A 24,191-nucleotide genomic window follows, 5' to 3' on the forward strand; every position below is an offset into this window, starting at 1 on the left:
CCATTAATTCTTTGCTTCTTTCCATGAACGGATATTTATTCTATCATACTTTTTTTGATGGGCTTGTAATAAATAAGCGAATTTACAAATGGAAGTTTGAACAAAAAAATATAAATTAAAAAAATAAGAAATAAAAAATTTGGAAGAGCAAGAGAAAACAAAAACCAAAAAATATTAATATAGAAAAGGAGGGAACAAGGAGTTAAAAATTCCTCTTACCTACTTAATTAAATAGACCCTTCTTTGTATTAATATTAAATGCAGTAAAAAAGAGCTGATTAAGACAAGATCATTAACACTAATAAAGAATATTTTAGAATTTCTGAATTATTGTTGGTCTATTAGATATTGTTTGGATTAAATTCCTTAACTTTCCTCAGATATTTTTATAAGGGATCTACATTAATTTTATTTGGCTGTAAATGGGTATATCCCGATGCAAGTTATGGATCAGAACTCGATCGACGATTAAGACGCGGAATTTTAATGCTATCCAATAATCAAAATTATTACGATTATTCAGCGGAAGCTGAGTGAATCGAGTTAACCTCCACTGTTAAATATGTTGAATGGACCAAAACTGTTTTAGGTGAACTTGGGCTTGTATGAATTACCCCATGACGAGTAAAGTAGATAATCAAACTTTAATCATTGTTCATAACAGAAGTGGCACTAAAACTTCACGCCGTATAGATATCAGATATCATTTATTAAAGATGATATTGTTAAAACGGTTATTAAACTAGAATATTGTTCAACAACCGAAAAGTTAGCGGATATTCCTTACTAAATGTTGATGAGTAAGCCATTCATTAAAAATCGTAAGCAGTATCATGTTGACAGGGAGTCTAAAATAGCAACCCAATTACAACCAATTTTCAAGACGACGCATAAGGGTTACCATATAAGAAACTAGAGTGTAATACTGGTGCATGCATCGAATGCAAAAAAAAAATAATGGAATTGTTTCTTGGAAATGGATTCCATTTCCTGAAAATGACTAATTCTAATATGAAGTATAAATGCCCCTTTATAATTTGGAACCATAACTAGTTCTTGGTATTTAAGGGATTTCCTTTTGTGCGTCTGCAACTGTCTGCTAGTCGAGTGGCTAGGTGGACTATTTTCTATCTTGATTTTTATACATATGTCTTCTCTATATTTTATAATTATTAGTAAAATATATACTTTTTATTGCTCTATATAAATATTTTTTAACGCTCACCACTACAGTCACTTACGAATTTAAATCCCAATTTCTTAAAATTTTCAACGAAACTCGTTTCCTTTGGGAAGATGGTGATCCACAACAAATATTCATGTTATTTTAAACCTATAAAATTTATCCGCACTTTTTTACATATTACATCCATATACTCAAAATTTACGCCTTCGAAAATATAATATCGAAACTTATTTCTTGAGACAATTGTCGGCTCCTTTATCCAGTCTAATACAGAAATCAAAGTTCTTTAACTTACTCATTACAATTAATTATTCTTCAAATTTCGCAACTGTTCTTTTCCTAAAAAAACGTTCAGGCAACTTTTCTAATATTAGCTAATTTGGATTATTTAAATGTGTAAGGATTTCCTCCACAAAATTTTCCGAGCTCTACATTGACTATTAATACCTTTCATTTTCCTTAGTATCCTTCCAAACAGCTTCTCCGTACGGCTTTCAATTTCCCTGTTGCATATTAACAAATCTAGACTTTCGTGTTTCACTCAGCACTTAGTACTCCCTCAACGTCTTTAAATACAGTCGTTTTAAAAAACTAAAATATAATTATATGCTTAAAAAGTTTTTATTTAATCACTAAATGTCCGTCTGCATCTCTATTTTCGTGGCATAGCTCTCTTCCGCGCTTCTTAAAGAGAATTTGCATAGAAGTATCACACCTGAGTATAGTGGTAAATTCAAAAAGATTTACTGCTTGTTTCAATCTAAGGTTTTGGACACTAGTAGATAGTGACTAATAAGGTATAATGAAATTATTTAACAGCAAAAACGAAGCACTATTAACCCCGGCAGGAACGCCGGACTAAGTAATATACAAACGGAAAAGAATACCCTTTTATAGCGTCAAGGAGATGAAATTTTTATATTCATTTTTGATGCCGTTCATGCTTCTCATCATAGGTATTTATATGGTTGAGAACTTGTTGATGGCTGTTTAAATATAGGTCTCGTACAGCACTCAAGAAACAGTAGGGGCCCTACTAGTTGCTGATAAGGGTAGTCAAAGGTATCGTCCTCTCATAGGTCAAGTTGTTTATCATTTAGTGGATATTTGTTAGGTGTGCAATCTTCCATCTCATAGTCAAGTAAAATTCTTTTAATATATTTTATTTGCTCTATTTGTAGACCACTGGAAGAGTCTTTGTAATTCATCACAAAAAATGAGCTTGCGGGAACTCCCTCTAAGTCAATATACAATTTTTCTGTCAGATCGCCAGACTTCTTTAAATTTATTACTAGTATAAACCATAAAGTTGTCAACATAAATAAGCATAATCGCTTTAAAATTTCCTCTTAAGTTTACAAATACGCGGAGTTCTGACGTTAATTGTAAAAATCCATTTTCTTTGTCTTAGGACACAAAATATATAAATTAAAGCAATTCTGATTGTTTTGTGCCATACAGTGCCTTTTGCAAATCGTAAGCAAATCTCTCGCTACTACCTTAGGATTTATTAAGTTAAATCTTGAAGGGAATGGAATATGCATTTTATAGTCCTCATCCGTATTAACGTATGCGTTTCGAACATCTAACTGAAGAGGTCTCAAGTTGCTAATGAGAGCGAAGACTCCAACTAACCTTACTGTTTCCTTTAATACCACAGGGGCGTAAACTCAATGAAGTCCTTTCCTTTTATCTGAGTAAAATCTCTTACGCACACTCTGAACTTAAATCTTCCGTCATTTTTTAATTTGAATCTCCAAGTTGTCGAATTTAACTTTTCACCTATAGAAGTTTTTACAATTTTCCATCTAAGTAAGTTTATAAAAGCTAGAATCTCCGCTTTCATGAAATTTCCCCGTTTTTCGTCTTTTAATGCACATGGTGGACTGGAAGAAATAAGTATTTTAGAGAACAGTATATAATTATTATTTCTTATTTCAATATTTTCGTAAATTTCGTCCCAACCTCCATCATCAAAGTAAACTACATAGGATAAGGTCTCGTTGTTAATTTTAATTTCCCTTATTGTAACGGGAAAAAACTTTGGTGTTTTGTGGTTAGCAAAATTTTGAAGCACTTCAACTCTGCTTCCACGTTTACATATACCTGAACTTTGAATAGCAGAGCTACATCCTCTTATATTATTTTCCTAATATTCGGCCTCCGTGCATGGGAATTCATCAGAGCTAATATGAGTTTTAAGATAATCAATTCTGACACTGAGTGGTTAGGAGTGGAGGGCTTTGATAAATTTCCGTAGTAGCCCGACTCTTGATTTAGTAATTTCTATATTTAACGACCCTATGAGAAGTTAAATCATAGATCCTCTTGCATCCGCCACAGGACTCTAAAAAGGCCCAAGCAACATTTTTCTTTTGAACTCGGAAACATCTTACTAGCTTGTTTACATCTATAGTAAACAAGTGACTCGAAAGTTGAGCTTATTAATATTCGGCTTCATTTTTAAAATTTCATCGACGTCTTTGAATCAGTTAACAATGAACGCTCGTGGGACTTGGCCTCGGCCAATAACTAAGGAGGTAATTATGCTTTCCTTATCATGGCTTTGGTCATCTCTTAATTAGGCAATTCTAGCATTCAGTAGGGGATGACGGTGAATTGGGAGCGGTAAACGTCTGCCTGGTTTTACGTACATAGCAAATATTTTTAAAATGTACATTACCAAACTCAGCTCCGTTGTCAGAGAGTATGCATTCAACTTCGTACCCGTAGCCAAAAGTATATTCTAACAAATTAGAGAAGTATATGTAAAACTTACCTTTACAATAAATCGTCAAAAACCAAACAAACTTTGTACTTTGCAAACAGTCATCAATCCGTAAACTTCCCTTCTTATATATTTTGGCCTAGGGGAAGGTCCGTGAAAGTCCAAACCCAAATGTTATTCGGGACTTAAAGAATTAAAAGAATGGTTTTTACTTTTCTCAAGGATCTTATGTAATTCTTTTCGGCAAATCACAGTGTAGGCTTTCACGGCAACATATGACTCAAAATATCATGTCATTTGTGCATTGATCTCATAGGATTCTCATTCAGATAGCAACAACCAGTAATGTCTCTGTTAGCCGTCATAACAGTAAAAAAATCTCTGTCCTCTCTTGGGGAGGTTGACCCTTTGTTATCAACGCTTGTTCCTTCAGAGTCAAGAACTACAACAACATTATTCCTAGCGCACATCAAGTCAATTTTTAGTACAGAAATTGCCTTTCCACCTGAGTAATGACCAACAATCTGTATCTCTATTGACCCTTTACCCCTTTATACTGTCAAATGATTAAAAATAGATTTTAATATAATATTTATTGTTGAAAATGTAACAGCTCGCCCTAGAGTTAAAGTTGATCCGATTACTAGTCATAGAGAGTACAGGTCTAACGTACACCGCCCTCCCCCTTTCTTGGTAATGGTCTGGACGCGATATCACATGTATAAGTACTTTTAAGCTCATTTTTTTTCTTTTTAATATTTTTAAAGTTATGACCATTTCTTTACTATAGCTGCAGACCTTTTCTTTCTTATACTTAAAACATTGGGCGCTACGATGATTGGATTTACTTTGGTGCTTACATGAATCAGTCTTCTGATTTTAATGTTGTGAATAATAAAAATAATAATCGGCCTAATGGAAAGCTTATTCATTTTTAGTGTTATCTTGATTGTAATTGCTAGGAATTGTTTTATCATCACTCTTAAGCGATAGCAGCTTCAACTATGTCAGATAGCATTAGTCAGTCAGCTAAACAATTTCTGTCTTTTATAACATTCTGCTTAAAGTTGGTCCACCCTTCATCAAAAGGTGGGTATCATTCGGCCACTTATTTTCGCCTCGCGGTCTTGGTGCTCTATCCGTTTCCACAACAAATTAATTCTATCTATAGATCTAATATCTTCATTGTCGCCTTTTTTTCAAAGTACAGCGTTAATGATTGGAAGCAATAGCTGTTGCCATCGCTACCCCATTTACAGTAAATTATGTTGTGGTCTATAAGTTAAATTTTTTCTACTTCTTCCTAGATAGCCTGACTACTAAGACTATTTCTTTCACTTACCTAAAGTAATTGGTCTGAGTTTTGAAAAGTAACAGCGCCGAAGGCTCCATATTGTTAGGTAATCTATTATGAAAATATCCGCTTTAACAAGACTCGAGAGCAAGTTACATTTCACATTATCAATTACCAGTGGAATGTGCGTTGCTCACAAAAACGAATTCATTACCTGTACCCGTCTATTCAATCTTTTCCTTCTGAGAGAGTTATATTATTATTTTAAGAAGGCGTTATTACAACCCATGGACTGACTCCACAATTAACTCACCCCCTTTTTTGTAAATTCAAATAGCTAACTCTTCATCACTAATGGTACTGTAATTTACTTGAGCGTTGTTAAATTTAAAACTTAGTAACGCAACATAGTGCAACTCCCCATCATATCGTTAAAGTAACGGTGTCACTTACGTCTGTCTGCAAAATTGTCTCCGGTCAGCTTCACTTGTTCTACGTATGCTATCGCTTCAAGTAACTTTAAAACCGCCTCTCCAGCCAACTTCTGTTCATAGCTCTAAGTAATAGTCTACTATAAGCCTCCAATAGTATAGCGTGGTCCTTCAGTAATTCAAATTTGCAACAAGCATCACAATTTCTTTTTTGTTTACGGGGTACTTCGTGTTTTTAAAGCTCATACCCGTTTCGCTAATACCCAAGAACCTTCTTTACTAATCTCTCTTCCTAACTAAATTACACATGTTTATAAAAAATAGCCTTTCTCAAGTCGTAGCTTTATGTTTAACTTTGCATGTCTAGAAGACAAAGCGCCTAGTGTCTAATGTTCTATTATAGTTTTACTACTCAACAAACGGTCGTCAATGTAAACATACTTATCTCTAAGGCCCACTATTACAGAGTCCATACCCCTATGACACTAAAACAGTACAATTACATAACTAAAAAACAATAGAGTCCTTCGCACCCTGCGCCTGTCCGGTATAGTGGGAGCTAAGTATTTCCTACTCTCCTGAACTCACGCTGAATAAACCTTTAGCATTATTCAAGTGGTAAAAGAGTACTGTTTCTTGCTTTCAAGTTATTCAACTTTTTATTTAAAATCGTATATTTTGTGACAACACAATATTAGTTTAAGCAACCTAAATAATAGCGCAATCCCATAAATACTCCATACTTAATTTGTACCTCCCCTCTTGATGCTTTAGTCATTAAATTAAGTTATCACTACCTGTCCCTTATTTTACACATAATCAAGGCGACAATTTAGTATTCCTAACCCAACAGTTTTTCGCAAACGCGTTGGGATGTTCTATCTACACAGGACTAAAGTTATCTTAAACTCAACTTGTAAAAGGGCCAGTTCATAACTTTCGATTATTATTTCCGTCACACCACTGCCCTTCAAACTCTTTAACTTTCTTTTTACAGCTTTTACAGAAACTTTCGCTCAATTACCTTTAATATTCTTAAATTTTTTTATAAATTCGTCTCTATTATATTTTCTTTGCTACCAGACTGTAAATTTTTTATTCCGCCCTACTTGGCATCCTTAGAACTTTTGTTTATCAATTCTCGCCACCTATTAAACTAACAAACAAAATGTTAAAAGATTTTGTTTAAAAACAAAGATAATTCCTTTTAAAGCTTTGTTGTAGTAGGTTAAACCTTACTGTGTAAAAGGACAAATTTTTCGGTGCACAAGTCTAAATTTTGGTAGCCTGTGGCTCAAAGAGAATTACTTGCGCTGAATGTAGATTACATTGTAAATTCAGAAATTAAAAAACCGAAAACCCTGATCCTCTGTGATATAGAAAAAAATTATTAACAAAATCAGAAAATTATAAAACGAGAAATAATATTAATACTTAAAAAAAAAGTGTGTTAATAACTAAACAATATATAAGACGAAAGAATAACAAGCAAGATTTAAAAAAAAAAGCAATTTTTTTTAATGAAAAATTGAAATGTAAAAAAGAATTTACTAATACGTAGGCAGAACAAAGATTAAAGTGCTGAAATAGCCAGCGAAGAACCAAAAACAAAAGAGCAACAAGTTGTCGAGAGAGCGAAAAGTGAATAAAAAAGTTAAAATAAAATTTTTCTCGTTGTAGGGGACCATAAATTTTTTTCACGTATGCGCATCTTTTTAAAAGCACCAAACAAGGTAAAAAGATTATTGTTTCTTAAAATAAGTTTGTTTTGTACGTCGCACTCATCAAAAACAGTATTGAACCCATACTTGGCCTAGGTAACTAAGTGGCTAGAAATTTGCAGCTTATTCGTCATAAATATGATCCCACTTTTAAATTACTTAATTAGCTCTACTTTTAAATTACTTAAAAATTGGATAACATCATGTATAATATTTATGATACCAATTTGCTACTTTTCTATTAGTAAATTTATCAATCTATCTTTAAAGGCAAAGTTTACATTATTTGTTTTAAACTTAACACCTGATTTTATTAGATTAAGTAGAGTTTAAAAGGCGTCTAACACATATTTTACTAATTATAAACTATAAATAAAATATACTTATATTAGTAAAGAACGCCAAAAGAATAGTCATTTGTGGTTAAAAATTACGTAACGATGGTAATCAGTAGAGAAAATTCTTTATTTTTGACTAATAATTGTGAGCTAAGGTTAAGAAATTTTTGTGTAAGGTTAAACCAGTTTGGTGCAAATTAATATAACAACCGACCTCTTTGGCCACTTTTTTCTTTAAGAATTTATCATTTACCTTTACAGCTATTTAAACTCGGCTTCGCATGATGCAATATTTTATCTTAAGTTAACATAAGACGCTTGGCGCGCGCTCTCCTAAAAAATGAATTTAACTGAGTTTTATAAAAAAGTTAATAAATGGCAACCCTTAAAGGCCCTCAATGTTTAGACTAGTGTTACTTTTTATGTGAAAACTCAGTGCTAACTCCTCTTGTTTATAGGCGTTTATATATTGCAAGATTCTATATATATTTTATAAAAAGAATGACCGAAAGTTTGTAGGACAAGAAAGCTTTCGCAATACTTTTTATTGTTGTTTATTCATTAAAATGTTACTATCCCGCAAGATGAAAGTTATTAAGAAAATATACTATTAAAAAAACCCAATAAATTTGTCTTAAGCTTATATATACAACAAAATTTTACAGTTTTCGTGCAATTATAAAAACTAAATTAACCCTTCATGTAATGTACTAGTTTTATTCTTAATTGTTAGAACTTAATTAATTAATGCCGGATTCCTCACAAAAGAATTCCACGTTTAGAGTGGTGGAAAAAATAACATATTAAGAGTCCGACGAGGTAAGCTAACTAAACTCATAAGCGGATGCAAAGTATTATAAAGGAATTCCGAAGTCATTTTTATTAGAATGCATGATATTTTATTTTTTAGTATAGTTTATCAAAAGTTTACTTTTATTGTCAATTTGTCGAAACTAAGTTATATCTTTAAAAACAACCAAAGTCCATATTACGCCATAATGTAAGCTTTTATCTACGTATTCTCTTTTAAAGAAGTAATATATATATATATACGAGAACACAATAAACGTTTTTTCAACAGTTAGTTTTTCTTTCTCTGTCTTTGAAAATGTTAGGAAAACTCTGTATATTTTATTTTTCTGCTCTTTTCGCAATGTTTTTTGGGTTTAGTGTTCCTAAAAATGGACACCCTTACCTTAAGGATGATCATATATATAATACCTTGGAAGATGGTTATATAAAATCTAACATTCTTAACGAAGAAGTCACAAAGAATTGGGACCCTTCTCAGTACGCTGAAAACATAGCAAAGTTTTACGAACTCCCAGGTGCCCATCCCGTTCCTTCTAGAGATGGTAATGGTTTTAATTATTTTGGTTTCTACAATGACTGGAATCCAAAGTTGATGAAAGAGATACTGAAATGGTTTTGATTTTTTTTGGTTTCTACTATGACTGTATTCTAGATTTGACGAAAGAGATTGAGGTATAATAACACGTTATTTAAAAGCATTAGTAAAAAAAAAAATAAATAAATATACTCATTAGTTCTATTTTTATTGCTGAACCTTTTCTAATATTTTTTGCAAGTTTATGAGTTCTTCTATGTAATTATTATTTAGGAGCTTAAAATAGGAACTACTAATAATATTTTTATTATAAAATTTTAATTGAAACCCTTATTCCACCTACTTTTATTCCTTTAAAATTTTAAAATAACCACAATTTTTGAAGAGTAACTAGCAGCCCACGATGTGTACATACAGTACTACTGCTGTACATCTCTTAAATAATACCCTTGTTTTAAGTGATCGTTAGGCAATTTTAAGTAAACTTTCTCCTTAACTATTATCTCTAGGTTAATTATTTTTTTTGACATTACCAAATTTATAACTCCTGACGGCAGGGCTCTATCTACTGTATCGTATATCAAATTTAGTTCCTATTATAATCGTTTAGATTATGAGGTTATACGTGAAAATTAGAGAATACTTCGGTGGTGGCACAAAGCTACTTAATACAAAGATTATTAGGACTTCGTTTTTCAGCATTCCTACCTTCTGAAGTTTAACGCCAGAACTATGCGAAGTAGGTCATATAAAAGTATTGTAAAATGTTGAATTTGTGTTTTGTTTCTTGTGCTTCTTTATTAATAAAGCAGATCAAATTTTTTGTTTATGTGAGATACAAATCCATTTTTATATGTGTAGACAGACACAAATAATGACAGCAGAGATACGCATTGACCCAACATTTTTTTCTGCTATTCCTTTAATAAAAAATTCAGCGGCCGATGTATTTTTAAACTTTTTATTAGTTTAATTTAGAGACTCCACGACTATGATAATTGTAAACTGTCATATAATCCACTTAATGATCTAGAAGAGAACAAATGCATTTGAGAGGCGGAATTTTTTTTCTCGTTACTTGCTATGCTCACCAGCTGTATTTTATTTAAAAGGATTAATTTTTAGTTGCGACTAACACGACAGTAACCAGTACTTCAACTAATAAAAAAAACGGGAAATTATTTTTTTAAACACGTAAGCAATAACTTGATCCAGTTTTTTTATTTTAATACAAATTAAACAAGGTAAATAGTATAAAAATTAACCTGGAAAAAATGGGCATAATTTTTCCATCTTCTATATAGGTGTAAATACACCGAGAAAACTGGCAATAAAGTGTGTTTGTTTTAAAAAAAGGCTTTATTGTCTTGTTAAAAAAGCATATAAAGAAGAGTTGTGACAGAAAGGCCTTGCTTAAAGAATGCATCAAGAGGGGGTAGGTGACTTTGTGTGTATCCAAGGCTTTGGAGAAATGCTGAACAAAAGTTCGGGACGTCGTTACAAGGCCTTGTCTATGAGAGCACACCGATATATTCATTTAAGAGTAAAAATCAGCTTAAACCAACGGTAAAGTAGGCAAGGCAAGCCCGGGCCTTGGGATGACTAGGTAGTAGGCGAAAGCACTAAAAAAGGATCTGCTTACATTCTTTAACTTTTTAAAGGGAAAACTTAGTTGAACAGGATAGCGGAGACTGTAGGATAGTCGTGAGCCGAACCAGATCTCCGGACCCCGCGGAGGATGAATAAACGTAATATAAAAAGGCAGCTTGGACACATAAAAAACAACTTTTGGCTCTAAAAAACCCATATATTATCGGCGTGTGCGCTACCAAAGTATAGGGAGATACGGGCTTATATTCTTACAGAAAACCACTTTAGTCGTATAATTTAACTTATCTAAGTTTCTTAGAAAAGGGAAGCTAATTAAATACTTTCAAAAAAAAGCTCCCTCAACCAATTATGACAACTAGATAAGAGGTATACTAAAGTGCTTTGATTTAAGTTACTTTTTAAAGTAAACGCCTTGGGCGTCCAGAGCGTCTAGTATCATTTTTGTCGTACGGACCCGTTTAAATTCAGAAAAAATTGCAGTTTTCTACGAAGCAGATTTTTTATAACAATTTTCAAGTTATTACTGAGCTTAAACGGTATTTTTTCCCATCAAAAAAATACTTAATCGTCACACGAAATTCTTTTTTTTCCATTATTATAAAATAACTAAGGTTAAGTCACTATAGTTTTAATATTTTGATAACTACTGGGCAAATGGCAACAAATTTGACACGTATCACTTGAATTGGGACTAAATCATAGTAGTATGGATTTCTTTAAGAGGGGACACTTTGAAGTGATTTTTTAGGCGACGTGTTCCAAGTGTAAATTAAATTTTGCATTTTTCTTAAAAAATTTCCATCTATTTTGAGGGCCAAGAGATTATTTCATAGCTTAGTGTTTGACCTTTTTTTCCCTTAATTTTTTAGCTATGCTAAATATACTGTTTATAGTTGCGTTAATTGTTGAAAATAACCGCCACTCTGAAAGAGGCCGCCCCTAGATTGAGTGCGATTAATCCGTTATAAGAGTACACAAGTTTAACGGGTTAAATACGTAAAACCATCATACCAAGATCGAGAGCCGTCGTCATAGCTCCGTTGGTTGGAACCTCGTGCTTATGACATGGAATATATGAGGGCAAGCTTAAACGCGCGAACACCAATACCGAAAAAGAGGAATATCACGTCGGTGGAAATCGCACCCACGACTTTGAGTACGCGCGTCAGTGCTCTTAATTACTGAAGCTATAACGACGACAACTTTAGATCCCGGTATGATGGTTTTACTTATTTATCCCGTTAAAGTTCCACATAATGACATTTTAAAATGCGCACCCGGCAACCAAATACATTCTCTTAAGCTCCTTGGAGGTGAACGCTCTAAAATATATCTTCCACTGCTTTCCTTAAATAAAATTTTGTTATATATCATATATTACATTCACTGTCTTTAGAAGATTCGCTATGCGAGAAATTTTAATAACTTTTTGGCAGCTTTTTCTAATTACCTATATAAAATTTTATTGGATCCGTTGCTCTAGTAAGCCATGAACAATCTATACTCTTTTAAAAAAAAATTAAATGGTAAGTACAGTAAATACGACATAGCTAAAAACCTTTTTATGTCACTACAATATTTTTTATTTAGGCAGTTTGGCAGTGTGTATGAGAGAAGAAGCAAATTTTAGCTAAACAGTCTTACTAATTGTTAATATAAAAGATATATTGTTAAACACCTACAACCAGAATAACATTCACCGCTTTCTGCTTTATTTCACTTGCAGCTGTTTTAGTCATTTCCTAACTATATTATATTAAAGTATTTTTGTAAAATAAGATAAGAGATAAGATTTTTTTTTTTATAGTTTTTACTTGTTTTTTACATAAGAAGGGCTTGGTTAGTTATACACACATAAGCTTTAGTGGTCGCGTGATATATGCTGCCTCATTTTTGGGCCGGATAATCGCTACAGGCTTCATTTAGTACTTAAAAGTGTTTTTGGGTTTGGGAGTTCACAAACAATCTTATTATAATGACTTTTCAGCCGCAGTTTGACTCGTTAAAAAATATACTTGAACTATTAGAAAGAAGTAAAAATGGTCCTTCTGAAAGCAATAACGAAGTTCAAGCTTTCCTTAACAATTTCAACTTGGTTCCCGAGTTTAATTGTTATCTGATGTATATAACAGCGCACTTAACGGGTTACTTCCTTTATTAAATTTTTTTTTAACTTAAGTGGTTAGTTTCTTTGATCATTAGTTGATCTATACGAACATCTACATTTGCAATCTCTTTCTTCCAAAGAGGCAAGCATAGAAACTTCCAGAGCCTTGTCCGCAATCATGCTAAAAAATAACGTTCTAAATGCTTACAAAAATATATCTCCTTTCTTAGATTATATTCAAAAGTATGTTTTATTCAAAAGTAAATATAAATTTTAAATGTAAATGAACTGAATGATAGAGAGTCAATTTCTTGCCTCGGAGACAACCAGCTCATTATTAGAAACGTGACTTCCTCCTTAATAGCGACCATTATACAGGCTGACCATTGACTTATTTTACTTTGTGTTATACAGGAATTTTTAGTTTTTTAAAACTTTATAGTCATTTAGAATTTTTTTTCTCGCTGATTTATTTTTTAAAAATTTTATATTATCAGGCGGATCCTCAGTCTGCCGCTATCTATTTTCCTCAATTAAATAACTTACTTAATTCTTCCGATGAAACTCGTGTAGAAGGAGGTTTTTTTATCTTTTATATTTTATTAAGAAATTTAATAGCTTCTGTGTAGCTGTTTACTGCTTTTCGCTTATATGCGAAGATGTTAACACCAAATTAAACCAAGAAGATATTTATTCTTCTCAAAAAGTTTTACACGATAATCTTCAGCTTTTACTTCCGAGATTTATGCAGGTGTGCACATTGTATGTTTATTTATTAAAACTTTGTAAATTTTAATTATAAGTTGTGCACCCACGTTCGGCCACGCGTCCGTTTCCTTGCTTTGGAATCGGTGTTGCACTTTATCTCTGGTGATCTTTTTATTTCAAATTTGATTCGATTACTAGATTTTTTTCTATTATATTCAGGAAATGAACTTCCCCCCATTTTGTTAAAAAATTTATCTTCTTTTGTGCAAGTTTTGTTCCAAATGGCATCCGACTCAGACACTTCTATCCGAATTGCCGTGTGCAAAGCATTCGCAAAATCTGTTAAGGTATATATTTCATATTTCCCTTATTATTAGCTCTTTCGAAAGTGCACGTGATGCAGTCTCTTGCAAAACACTTTTCTTCTCTGGATCGCATTTTTGAATTTATGCTTAATAGCTTGCAAGATGCTTGCGAAGAAGTGGCTCTCGAGGCTGGTTTGTTAAGGCTTTTATTACGTAAATCGCCTGTTTAAAAAAAATTAAGGGGAATTCTGGTTGGCTCTGGCGGAGTTTCCGGGTGAACAACTTTTGTTATGGGTGAAACCATTTCTACCGCAACTTGTAGCTGCTTTGGTTTTTTTTTATATTCGGTGCTTTTTTTTTTAATTATTGGTTTACTTAAATCTCCAGTTAAATGGAATGCGATATTCCGAAGAGGACAGAATTTTTTTCAAAGCGGATGTCGAAGAGGATTACATGTGTCCTGACGACATTCGTTCTATACGTCCCAAATCAGCCAAACACAAGCTTCAGTTTTCTCATATGGTCTTGCCTTTCCCTCTTTTTAACGGCGTGACCGCAACTTGGACTGCCTTTTTTTTTTTAGAGCCGCGAAGACTTCGCTTTCCAGCAGGAAGAGGAGGATGAAGTGAGTGACGCCGAAGATGCCGACGAGCTTTCAAAGTGGAATCACCGCAAATGCTGCGCAGCTACTCTTGATCTCATGTCATTGTCTTTGCAAGGACATATGCTAGAGCCCCTCATGCCTCTGATAGGTCCGTCTATCTCGCGCCCTTGCGAGGACTACAAATCTCAATGGCGTACTGTATTTAAAAAAAAGCAAAAGAACTCGAACATTCTCAGTGGGACCACGTGGAGAGCGCCATCTTAGCACTGGGCGCCGTATCTGAAGGCTGCATAGCTGAACTTGAAGGGCGTTTAGAACAAGCAATTCCGTATCTTTCAAAGTTTTTGAAACACCAGAAAGTAAATCCGTTGTTTTCTTTTTTTTTATGATTGCGAGTTAATTTGGCGCTGCTTCAGGCGCTTGTGCGGTCCATTACGTGCTGGACGCTTTCCCGCTACGCTTCTTGGATTATTCCTCGTCAGCACTACTTTGAGGGCGTCCTCAGCGGCTTGCTGGACTGCCTATTAGACAGCAACAAGCATGTGCAGGAATGCGCTTGCAGCGCGCTTGCCACTATCGAAGAGGAAGCCACCACTTTATTGGTTCCTTATCTTCATCCCATTTTAAAGCACATGGTTTCTGCGCTAAACAAGTATCAGGTGCTTCAATAAGTTTAACTGGTAGAAACTTTTTGTGGTAACTGGCTCTTTTGTGTAGCGGAAGAACATGCTGATTTTGTACGACGCTATTGGCACGCTTGCGGAGTGCGTTACGTCACACTTAAATACTCCCGAGTACTCCCAACTTCTTCTTCCGCCGCTCATCTCCCATTGGGGGGAATTCACCGGCGAAGAGAACTCTCTTTTAGCCTTTTCCGAGTGCCTGTCGTCCGTCATTATCGCCTTCGGTCCGTCCAACTTTGCAGTGGCATATCTTTTTTGGCCGCTCACGTGCAGCTGGATAAGGTGTGGAGTTTTTACCTTTTGCTGAAGTTGTCTTTGTGAAGTCCCTCAAGCTAGTTGAGGCTATATTGCTATCTCGAAAGGTACACCCACACTTAAGCCAGAGAGTGATGACCTGTTTCATTAGTATTTTCTCATATCCGCTTAGACGGCCCAGCAAAATTCCTTGGTGGTTCCCATAGATATGGGTTATGCTATAGCATTACTGGACCTGGTCAACTCTTTGCTTGAAGGTTTTTTCTATACTTTTTTTCCTTTGCCGCGGAGATCATGTGCGACTGCCAGGACTGGGCTCTCGTATTGAACCTTTGGTGGCCAATAGCACTCTCGTTTCTCTTCTGCATGAATATCTTCTGGAAAAGGTGTCCATTAATATTTATTTTATTAAAATGCGCAATTTCATTGGCTGTACATAGAACTTTGACCTCCTGCATACCGGCTTTGCGCTGCTGGGCGAACTTGCGCGCACGTGCTATGGGCAAATTCGACCAACACTCTCTGCTTTTCTGCCGGTCATTGTTAGCAATCTTAATCCGGCTGCCCACATTGGCGTGTGCAACAACTCGTGCTGGGCGCTCGGAGAACTCGCCATTCAAATGGGTGCGTTACCCCCTTTCTCGGTGCTCTTTGATTCGTTAATTTTCTCTCTACTTGTAAAGGCGCTAACCACGACGTACGTTTTTTCGAGCCGTTTGCTCAAGAGGTTACTACGCGATTGATTAATATGTTGCTCGACGGCTCTCTTACGGTCTCGCTCCACGAAAATGTGGCGTTAACGATTGGCTGTTTGGGCCTCGTTTGCCCCAGTTTGCTCGCAAATGTTCTGCCGGAGTTTCTCTACGATTGGCTCGTTTCTTGCCGTTTATAAATATTGTGTGCCTCAATAGTTACACTTGCCTTTTTTGTGGGCAGGTGCAGGGCGGTGTATATTTCTCAAGAAGGAGATCAAAAAGTTGCTAGTTTTAAAGGTCTTTGCCAAATTCTCATTATGAACCCTGACGGTTTCGGTCCTATTATTATTATTATTTATTATTCTATATTATTATTAATAGTTATAATTATTATAATTGTCAGGCAAAAATTTGGACACATTCAGCCAAGCTATCTTAAGTTGGTCAAGACCGCCCTCTGATTTGCTGAATTGCTTTCATAAGGTTATATTGTTTTCACTATAAGAATAACAAACTTTGGCTATTTTGTTAAAGACGTTGCACGAACTGAAAAACCGAAATTTAGCAAACTGGCAAAAATATTTTTCTGCCTTGCCTCCTCCATTGCAAACCAGATTGGTTGAAATTTACTCATTATGAAAGCGCATTGGTCTATTGGAAGTTCAACAATGGCTTTTAACCAATGATAGTCTTGAAGGAAAAGAGAATTCCAAAACTATTTTTTTGTTGTCGTGCTTTTTTATTTTTATCTCCAATTCTGTGCTTTTAGTTTGCTGTCGTTTTCTGGTTGTTTTTCAGCTGTAATAGTAGAATAAAGTTAGTAAACTGCTAACATTATATAGTAAGAAGTCTCAGTTTTTACTCCCAAGCAGAAGCACAAATTCTTTAGGCGGCATTGTTTTTTTTTGTTGTTTTTGTGATTTGTTGTTCTTTGAAAATAAAGAACTACTTTTTATAAATTATTTTGGTTATTATTACTTGGCAAGCATTAAGCTCTCACGTGAGGTAGGTCTCCTTACCCGCCTCGTATTAATATTGTTGGCAACCATTCATTCTGAAGCAGTTATCGATACATTTTTGAAAAAAAATAATAAAAGCGTTAAAAAACAGTAGTAGGAAGCTTTAAAGTTTTAGAAAAAAATACTTAAAACACTTTTATATTAGCTTATCTAATTTATAAGTCCTGTATACGCTGTCATCATATTAAAAGAAAATGAAACATTTAGATATCGACTATTCTCGCTATTCTAAGTGATAATGGTATAAAAAAACTTTTCGCTAAGTAGCTTGTCGCTTGTCCGAGTTGGCATAGAGAGTGCGACTGTAGTTGATGTTATTATACTTTTGAATAAACGATGTATCGCTTTGCAGTTCAAAGCGAGGTGTGCGCTAATTTCTACAAAGCACGAGTCGTTTAATATAATAAATTACTTCAACTGCCTTTTATGTTTGATTATAAGGCTCCATACATAAAAGTAAATAAAAGTATATTTGCAAATATATATTTTTTTCGCCGTCCTTTTTTTTGTTTCCGCTTTTATATAAAGCTTGTAAATAGTTTAACTAACTTTAAAATCTTACTCTTTCTATAAATAATTTCTTATTGAAACGCAACGCCGAAAAGGCACATCGACTTCCCAGTTAAAGGGTCATAGACGAGAATAAATTGCGCAACTGTATGTCATACATTATATACTACACCCTCATAATTTTTACCTTGTTATAAACCACATTTGTGAACTTAATGTTAGAAGTAAATCTAGCATAAATATATTAAAATCGGTTTATTATAATACATTAACTTTATCTTTCCTTTAAGCTTCTGGTAGCTCAAGAAAGAAGTGTCATGTGGATCATTACGTCGTAGTTCAGGCTGTTTGTCAATCTCTCAAGAAGTTCCGATATCTCGGCGGGTTTGGTATTATCATGTGTGCCTCCCTCCCCCGTATCACTGTTTACGGCGGGTTCTGCCTCGTGCGCTGCCTCCTGCGACATTTTATAATCAATGTATTTTTGTGAAAGATACACGCCCTCTTCTTTCCAAAAAGTTTCTTTGGGAGTTTCTAGAACGCCAGAAAGTGAGGAGGACTCCTCCATTTCTGGAGGGGTTCTACTATCCATGTGCTTCCAAGAAGCCATTAGTTCTCTCGTCTCGGGAAAAGGGTAAGCCTGAATGGCGGTTTCAAGCCCAGTCGGGTGGCCCAAGCGACTTTTACTTCTGCTGCTTGCCTGTAAGACTAATTCAGAAAGAAGCGTCTGATCGTTCACGTATATATCCCTTCGTAAGGCACTAGCACCGCGAGTGGTGCTGGTCGCCTCTAAAAACCTTTGATAGGCCTGTAAAAAGAAAGATATGCCAAAGCACGAGAAGAGAGGAGGTTATTAAAACTTGACCTTGCGATCGACGGGGGCTAGACTGCCCGGCCAGTCGGTAGTGTACACGTGAGCACGCTTAACGTGGTCCATCAAAGCATTCGCATTAGGGCACGTGAGGTGCGATGACTCGCACTAATGGGGAAAAAAATCAATTAGCCGTTTTTCGCAGAGCGGTTTGTATATATTTACCAACAACCAGTTGCACGTGTAATTTCGGCTGTTCATCACATGAGTGGTCTATGCATGGCGCTTGTTATATTTTAAATCTACTAAAAAGAGAAGGATTGCAACCATCACGTGAGTGAGCAAGTGAATTTCATTGGAAAAAGACAGTCCGCAGGAAAGCCAACGACAATGGTGAGGTAATTTGCTTATTGGGCGATGCAGAAAGACAGGATCGCTGATGCGTCGCTGGAGGTCGTCCTGTAGCAAAACATAAACGATTAATAATGCAAGAAAAAGTAATAATAATACAAATAATGACTGATATTTTCCCGATAAGTTCCTTGTCGTTCGCTAGGTCTGCTCAAATTTTGAGTTAAAATTTTTATACAACATTTATTTGTTTACAAAAAAACTTTCCTTACAAAATCTTCAGTTTTTCTATAGAAATAAAGAATTGTAAAATTTTTTGTTTCTGACCTTCAGTGGCGGGCGAGAGAACATAAGAGCGGAGCGGTACTTGTTGCGAGATTTCCAAGAGTCCAAACTTGAGAATGTAGTCGTTTTCGTTAAAAAAGCTGTCCTTCACTATTTGCTTCTGCAGCAGCAATTGGGAAGGGCTATATTATAACTTCTTGCCAATGGGAACCTTAATATCTATATAAAGAGACTCGTAGGTATACACATCCTTCTCCGGCACCCCATAAGGCCGGCGTTTTTCGTAAAGTCTGCTTAGGTAAAAATGAATAAAAAAGGGCCAATGAGTGGCTCTCACTAAAAAATGGTGACGAATAACAACGCACGAGAGGGGAAGAACAGAACATTTTGCAGAAATACTACTCATCATGTAGCAGTTGGATTCACTGGAAAGCAGGTATTCGCGCTCGTAAAAAGTCCTTTTATACATAAAATGGGAAAAGCATAAAAATGAATTTTTTTTAGTGAACCTTTTTTCCGAGAGCATTGCACCTTGCGGTTTTACAAAGCAGCAGCCGGAAATCCAAGAGGCCCTTCAGCATTTCGCAGTGGATAAAAGACCACGCGGAGATGGACAGCAGTAAAAACCTGTCGGCCTCGTATATTTTTTCTATTCGCACAATGCAACGTGTTTTGGAGGGCGCAACATGGACGTATACGCAATCGCCTATTGGTGGAACTCGCGTTGCAGGGAATGCGTTAGGGGAATAACACGGTTACTACCGCACTGATAGAGAATTTTCCGGAACATGTAGTATTTGTAAAAGACCCTCTTATTGTTGGTTGCCGGTTGTACGGTGGACGCCTTAAACTTCTTTATTTTCTCAACTTCATTCTGATTGGGGTAGAGAAGAAAGTGAAAAAAAATAACAAGAGGTCTACAAGGAAAAACCAGCGAGGAGTAATTAGTGTCCTTCTGGGAGGATTGCTGGCTCACAGCTTGCAAAGAAGGCATTGACCGGCCAATCACCAATGGCGCGGTTCTGGAAAGATAGTGCGTCCTGCAATGAAATGTTCCAAAGAATGTAAACCAATCATTGCTGTTATATATGCATAAGAACTAATTAAACTCTTTCTCTGGACATTCCCATTTTTTTATTGGAGACAACTGGCGGTTCTTGTCCTCGTATTTGAGCTCGCAGACGAATACGGTCAAGGCGGTTCCTTTTCGTTCTTCTGGAAAGTCTTTGTGGTAATAGCGGACATAGTCTCTCACGTGCATGACGCAGCAGGGGCCGATCACTTTATCAAAACTGTTGGTGTGAAAAAAGCCTTCATCCAAAAATATGATATAAAAAAGGTGGGCAATGTTCAGTATTCGCTCACTTACTCGTTTTAAATACTTCATTTCTATAAAACTTGCGAGTGGGCGAATGAAAAATCTCGTGCGGGTGATAAAACCTGAGAAATAATAATAAAGATAATAATAATAATAATAATAATAACAAGAAACCATCTGCCGTAGAGATAATATTTATTATCGCTCATGTTTTTCCACAACTTTTGGATCTGGACCACGTGGGGGGCGTTCTCACGTGGAGAGACGAGCTGAACAAAAGCGCCGGGAGAGTATGTCGCGCCCTTATAGGTCACCTAACAAAAATAAAACAGTAGAAGTACATCTGTTGAAACTACATGGGTGCCCGTACAACGTCCAATGGATGTGTCTTGTCCGTCTCAAGATCTGTAAGCTCGTATTTGGCGGACTTTATTTCTTCTTGTAGTTTCCAAAGATGGTCCATTTCGTTGCAGATAAAGTCAAGATTACACATTTGGGTAGGTGGTTGCTGTTTGGGGTACATGACGAATTAAAAGGAACGCAAACTAAAGTCCAACAAACTGAGAGTGATTATAATAAAGGCAGCAACTTACAAAAGGGAGCCAGAACAATGCTATAAAACGGAGGAATTGGCCATGCAAAATAATGCTCTCCCGGAAGATCTCCCCAACAAAAAATGGCGAACCAGTAAAGCCCGAGAGATACAAGCAGGCAGAAATGTAGTGAAACCTGGCTTCCCTCGGCATTATAGGCGCGGGCGTTGGCTAATAGCAGACCAACGTCCTCAATAAGGCTCTCCATGGAATAGTCCACGAGAACGGACTTTTCTCGAATCGTGTTGAAGTCAATAGGGCTCTGTAAGGATCAGTAATTAACCGGATTAGTGGGCTAGTAAGGGTCCGGTCACAGACCTGAATAACTTCGTAGTAGTCAGGAAAGTCGTGTTGATTGGGCAGAGTAAGAAAGGGGGTTATAATGCGGAAACCATTCTCGTTTTCTATCACGGCAAGCTGCAGCACTGGTAATGGTAATAATAAAAATAATGAAAATAATAATAATGACCATTTCGCATATCAAGAGCTTCAACTGCAGCAAAGCGCTTTCTTTAGAGAGAAATACGCCAGACTCAGCCATTTTTGGCAACTTTCCGTCTATGTGACAGACAGTTCTCGTGGAGTTATGTTCGTTCTTGACACTCATTGGGGCGTAGGAGGGGACGGACGCTTCCTCGACGCCTTCCGACTCTAAAACTTCTTGCCAGTTTATATAAGAACGACAGTTTTTCTTCCACTTCACTAAAGCTTTACTAGAAATAAGATTAAAATTACACCGAAATAAAAAAATCATTAAAAAAAAAAGGAAAACGGAACTTTGCCCGCCTCAAAAGCTTCTGGCAAAAGTCTTGCAAAATCCTGGCATTTCGGTGAATGGCCGAGCTGAGTTCGAGGCAAAAAAAAGAGTCAGCAAAAATATGAAATCCAGTGAATAAGAGCGAACTTCTCCTCGTTGTAGAACTGCGCGTTGGTCCATATGAGATTCAAATCCCGCCAAAAGCTCTTCATTTTCTTATAATAGCCCGCCGCTAAGCGAGTCCGCACCGTTGCCAAGTCCAGAGGGGCCGTGATAACCTTATAATAGTCCGGGTAGTCCCTTTTGTCTGGAAGAACTTCAAAGTCTGTGCAAAGGCGCTCCCGACTGGTAGAGAGGTCCAGCGAGGTCAATTTTGAGGCAAAATTTTTTTTTTATAAATAATGAAACTTTTGTTTAAGGCCTTCAAGCTTTTTAAGGACGTACGAGAAGAGTAACTCAAGCGCCTTTACTTTGCTTTGTTTCCTATTGGTAGGGCTTTAAGAAAAAATCAAAAAAATATTAAAAGTGCGTTGATTCAAGATATGACCCCATGTGCGTTCTATTTTCTACTTTTGGCGCAGACACGTGAGCTTCATGAGCGAACAGCTGACGCCTAAAAATAATACTTCCGTATTCGCCGAGAATAATGATTTATAAAGGAGGCAAAATGCAGCACAAACTCGAACTCCTTCGTTTTTGCGCGGCAAAAGGCTTGTAGTGTGCATGCATGGCGGTAAATATCCGACCTTTTGGGGAAGATATATCTAAAGGAGGCAGGAAAGTAACGAATATGGTACCCTTCTTTATTGTATTGCTTGGCATTTTCCCATATTTGGTCGACGTCCTCTAAAAACGACCGGACGCTCTCGTACGCTCCTTCTAGTATGAATAATAATAATAATAATAATAATAATAATAATAATAATAATAATAATAATAATAATAATAATAATAATAATAATAATAATAATAATAATAATAATAATAATAATAATAATAATAATAATGAAACCATGAATTCTTTTTCTGACGATGCTCAAGTCAATGGGGCGCTTAATAACAACGTAGTAGTCTGTATATACTTTTTTTAATGGTAAAGTATGAAAAGCCTCACTAATATTCAAGCCGCTTTTAAATATGTTCATTTATTATTATTTCATTGTATCAATAATCGAAAGAGACTTCTCCTGAATAAGGCAGAGCTCTTCAATAAAGCCCAGAAGTAGTTTTTGAAAAAAACTTAGAACGTCTACGTGGGACGTGCCCGAGGGTTGTTGCAACTGCCCCAACCTTTCGCCCTCGTGGTCGTCTAGCTGCTTTTCTACGAAGTCAGCCAGAGATTCTTTCAGCTGCCGCGCGTGCATATACGGCTTTGAATGGTTGTCGTTGAATTGCTGGGAGCGGAAATGGCAGGCTTTTTAGTGAATGACTGTGTAAAGTTAAACCAATTACCATTGCGTTATTGCACATCAAATAAAGATCATTTATAAAGTTCATTAAAAGAGAAGAGTGAGAGTCAAGTCCCTCTAAAACTTTGTAGAGTTCAAACAAAGAAGGACTAATAAAGCATATAAATACCTATAGGGTTCGTAGAAACACATGCGTTAGTGATTTCCTTATAGACTTCTTGAAACACCGCTGGAAAGTAGCTAAATGCCAATAGTTTTGAAGAAACAAGCTCAAGATCCACAGGATCTTTGATGATCTCAAAAAGTAACCAATAAGCTTGAAAATAGAAGCACGTGGAAATAAGCGTACTTTATAATAGAGCGGATAATCCTCCTTGCTAGGAAGCTCCGCAAAAGTCTATACCCAACAAATAAAAAGGCTCAACCAGGAGCTAGTCGGTGGATCAAGCAGAGGTACCTCGTGGAGAAAATTTCCTTCTTTATCTTTTAAGCCTACTAGAGACTTCATAACCCGAAAGCACGCGTTTTCATCTGAGAAAAAATGCCATAACGTCCTCGTAATTTTCTGAACATAATTTGTTCATTATAAATAAAAGCCTAACAAAAATTGTACAAGAAGTTCAGCTTTTCTCGCAGGCGAGACTTTTTCATAACACGAGCGAACGTCATCAAAAACTTCCTCAAGTTTTTGATAGCCTTTAATAATATAGTAATAAATGAAATAGTAACAATTATAGTAATAATAATGACCATTAAAAGGCGGTAAGCGAAGTCTACTTTTAACAGGACTAAAGTCCGATGAGTTCTACAACACGCACCACGTGGCGTATAAAATATTACTACTGAAACTTTAAAGATACCTCAAGTGCTCCAGACGAGTTTCTACATGTGGAAAAATTCTCAAGCAACCGAAGTAACACGTGACCTGCGGATATACAAAAAAAACATAAAATGTAGAAAAAGTTATTAAAGTCGCCACGAAATGAAAAAAGATAAAGTCAAGTTTCCAAAACTTCAAAATTAAAATTTAAAAAATTTTGTTTTGTAAATTATTTTAGTATAAAGTAGTTTAATAATTTATACCTTTTAGTGTCTTCAAAAAATTTTAAGTTTAGACTTTTAAC

The 24,191-nt window shown here is 35.6% G+C and overlaps 2 protein-coding genes and 3 long non-coding RNA genes across 5 annotated transcripts; 2 read left to right on the top strand and 3 right to left on the bottom strand.

Annotated features, from left to right (window-relative positions):
• Positions 1-1,613: 1,613 nt before the first annotated feature.
• LOC135120803 (uncharacterized) lies at positions 1,614-2,174 on the bottom strand. Its single transcript, XR_010278746.1, has 3 exons — positions 2,074-2,174; positions 1,820-1,901; positions 1,614-1,752 (listed from the first exon to the last, which is right to left on the bottom strand). It is a non-coding gene; the product is annotated as an uncharacterized LOC135120803 (long non-coding RNA).
• Positions 2,175-12,711: 10,537 nt separating this feature from the next.
• LOC135120805 (uncharacterized) lies at positions 12,712-13,114 on the top strand. The gene is made up of 3 exons (XR_010278747.1): positions 12,712-12,801; positions 12,860-13,007; positions 13,064-13,114. It is a non-coding gene; the product is annotated as an uncharacterized LOC135120805 (long non-coding RNA).
• A 164-nt stretch (positions 13,115-13,278) lies between these two features.
• On the top strand, positions 13,279-16,744 carry LOC135120812 (transportin-1-like). Its single transcript, XM_064045131.1, has 19 exons — positions 13,279-13,343; positions 13,394-13,515; positions 13,568-13,634; positions 13,692-13,819; positions 13,876-13,969; positions 14,019-14,107; positions 14,165-14,299; positions 14,361-14,529; positions 14,595-14,740; positions 14,798-15,040; positions 15,099-15,288; positions 15,347-15,426; positions 15,492-15,576; positions 15,629-15,705; positions 15,760-15,943; positions 16,003-16,189; positions 16,256-16,350; positions 16,418-16,497; positions 16,549-16,744. Exons 2-19 carry the CDS (start codon positions 13,510-13,512, stop codon positions 16,651-16,653), a joined length of 2,160 nt encoding a protein of 719 aa, XP_063901201.1. The 5' UTR covers positions 13,279-13,343; positions 13,394-13,509; the 3' UTR covers positions 16,654-16,744.
• Positions 16,745-17,812: 1,068 nt separating this feature from the next.
• Positions 17,813-22,886, bottom strand: LOC135120811 (protein polybromo-1-like). The gene is made up of 28 exons (XM_064045129.1): positions 22,841-22,886; positions 22,671-22,786; positions 22,456-22,537; positions 22,339-22,404; positions 22,206-22,271; positions 22,067-22,153; positions 21,806-22,003; positions 21,679-21,744; positions 21,371-21,614; positions 21,220-21,318; positions 21,038-21,163; positions 20,902-20,970; positions 20,679-20,816; positions 20,483-20,622; positions 20,360-20,430; positions 20,100-20,301; positions 19,922-20,030; positions 19,753-19,864; positions 19,618-19,696; positions 19,500-19,562; positions 19,356-19,448; positions 19,202-19,280; positions 19,033-19,150; positions 18,875-18,912; positions 18,682-18,813; positions 18,580-18,627; positions 18,409-18,522; positions 17,813-18,351 (listed from the first exon to the last, which is right to left on the bottom strand). Exons 5-28 carry the CDS (start codon positions 22,208-22,210, stop codon positions 17,845-17,847), a joined length of 2,937 nt encoding a protein of 978 aa, XP_063901199.1. The 5' UTR covers positions 22,211-22,271; positions 22,339-22,404; positions 22,456-22,537; positions 22,671-22,786; positions 22,841-22,886; the 3' UTR covers positions 17,813-17,844.
• Positions 22,887-23,541: 655 nt separating this feature from the next.
• LOC135120806 (uncharacterized) lies at positions 23,542-23,989 on the bottom strand. Its single transcript, XR_010278748.1, has 4 exons — positions 23,928-23,989; positions 23,818-23,872; positions 23,681-23,763; positions 23,542-23,632 (listed from the first exon to the last, which is right to left on the bottom strand). It is a non-coding gene; the product is annotated as an uncharacterized LOC135120806 (long non-coding RNA).
• Between the last annotated feature and the right edge of the window lie 202 nt (positions 23,990-24,191).

Source organism: Zophobas morio, unplaced genomic scaffold, assembly GCF_036711695.1.
Source record: "Zophobas morio isolate AGI-343-1 ecotype UQ-CSIRO unplaced genomic scaffold, CSIRO_AGI_Zmor_V1 ptg000422l, whole genome shotgun sequence".
Classification (NCBI taxonomy): domain Eukaryota; kingdom Metazoa; phylum Arthropoda; class Insecta; order Coleoptera; family Tenebrionidae; genus Zophobas; species Zophobas morio.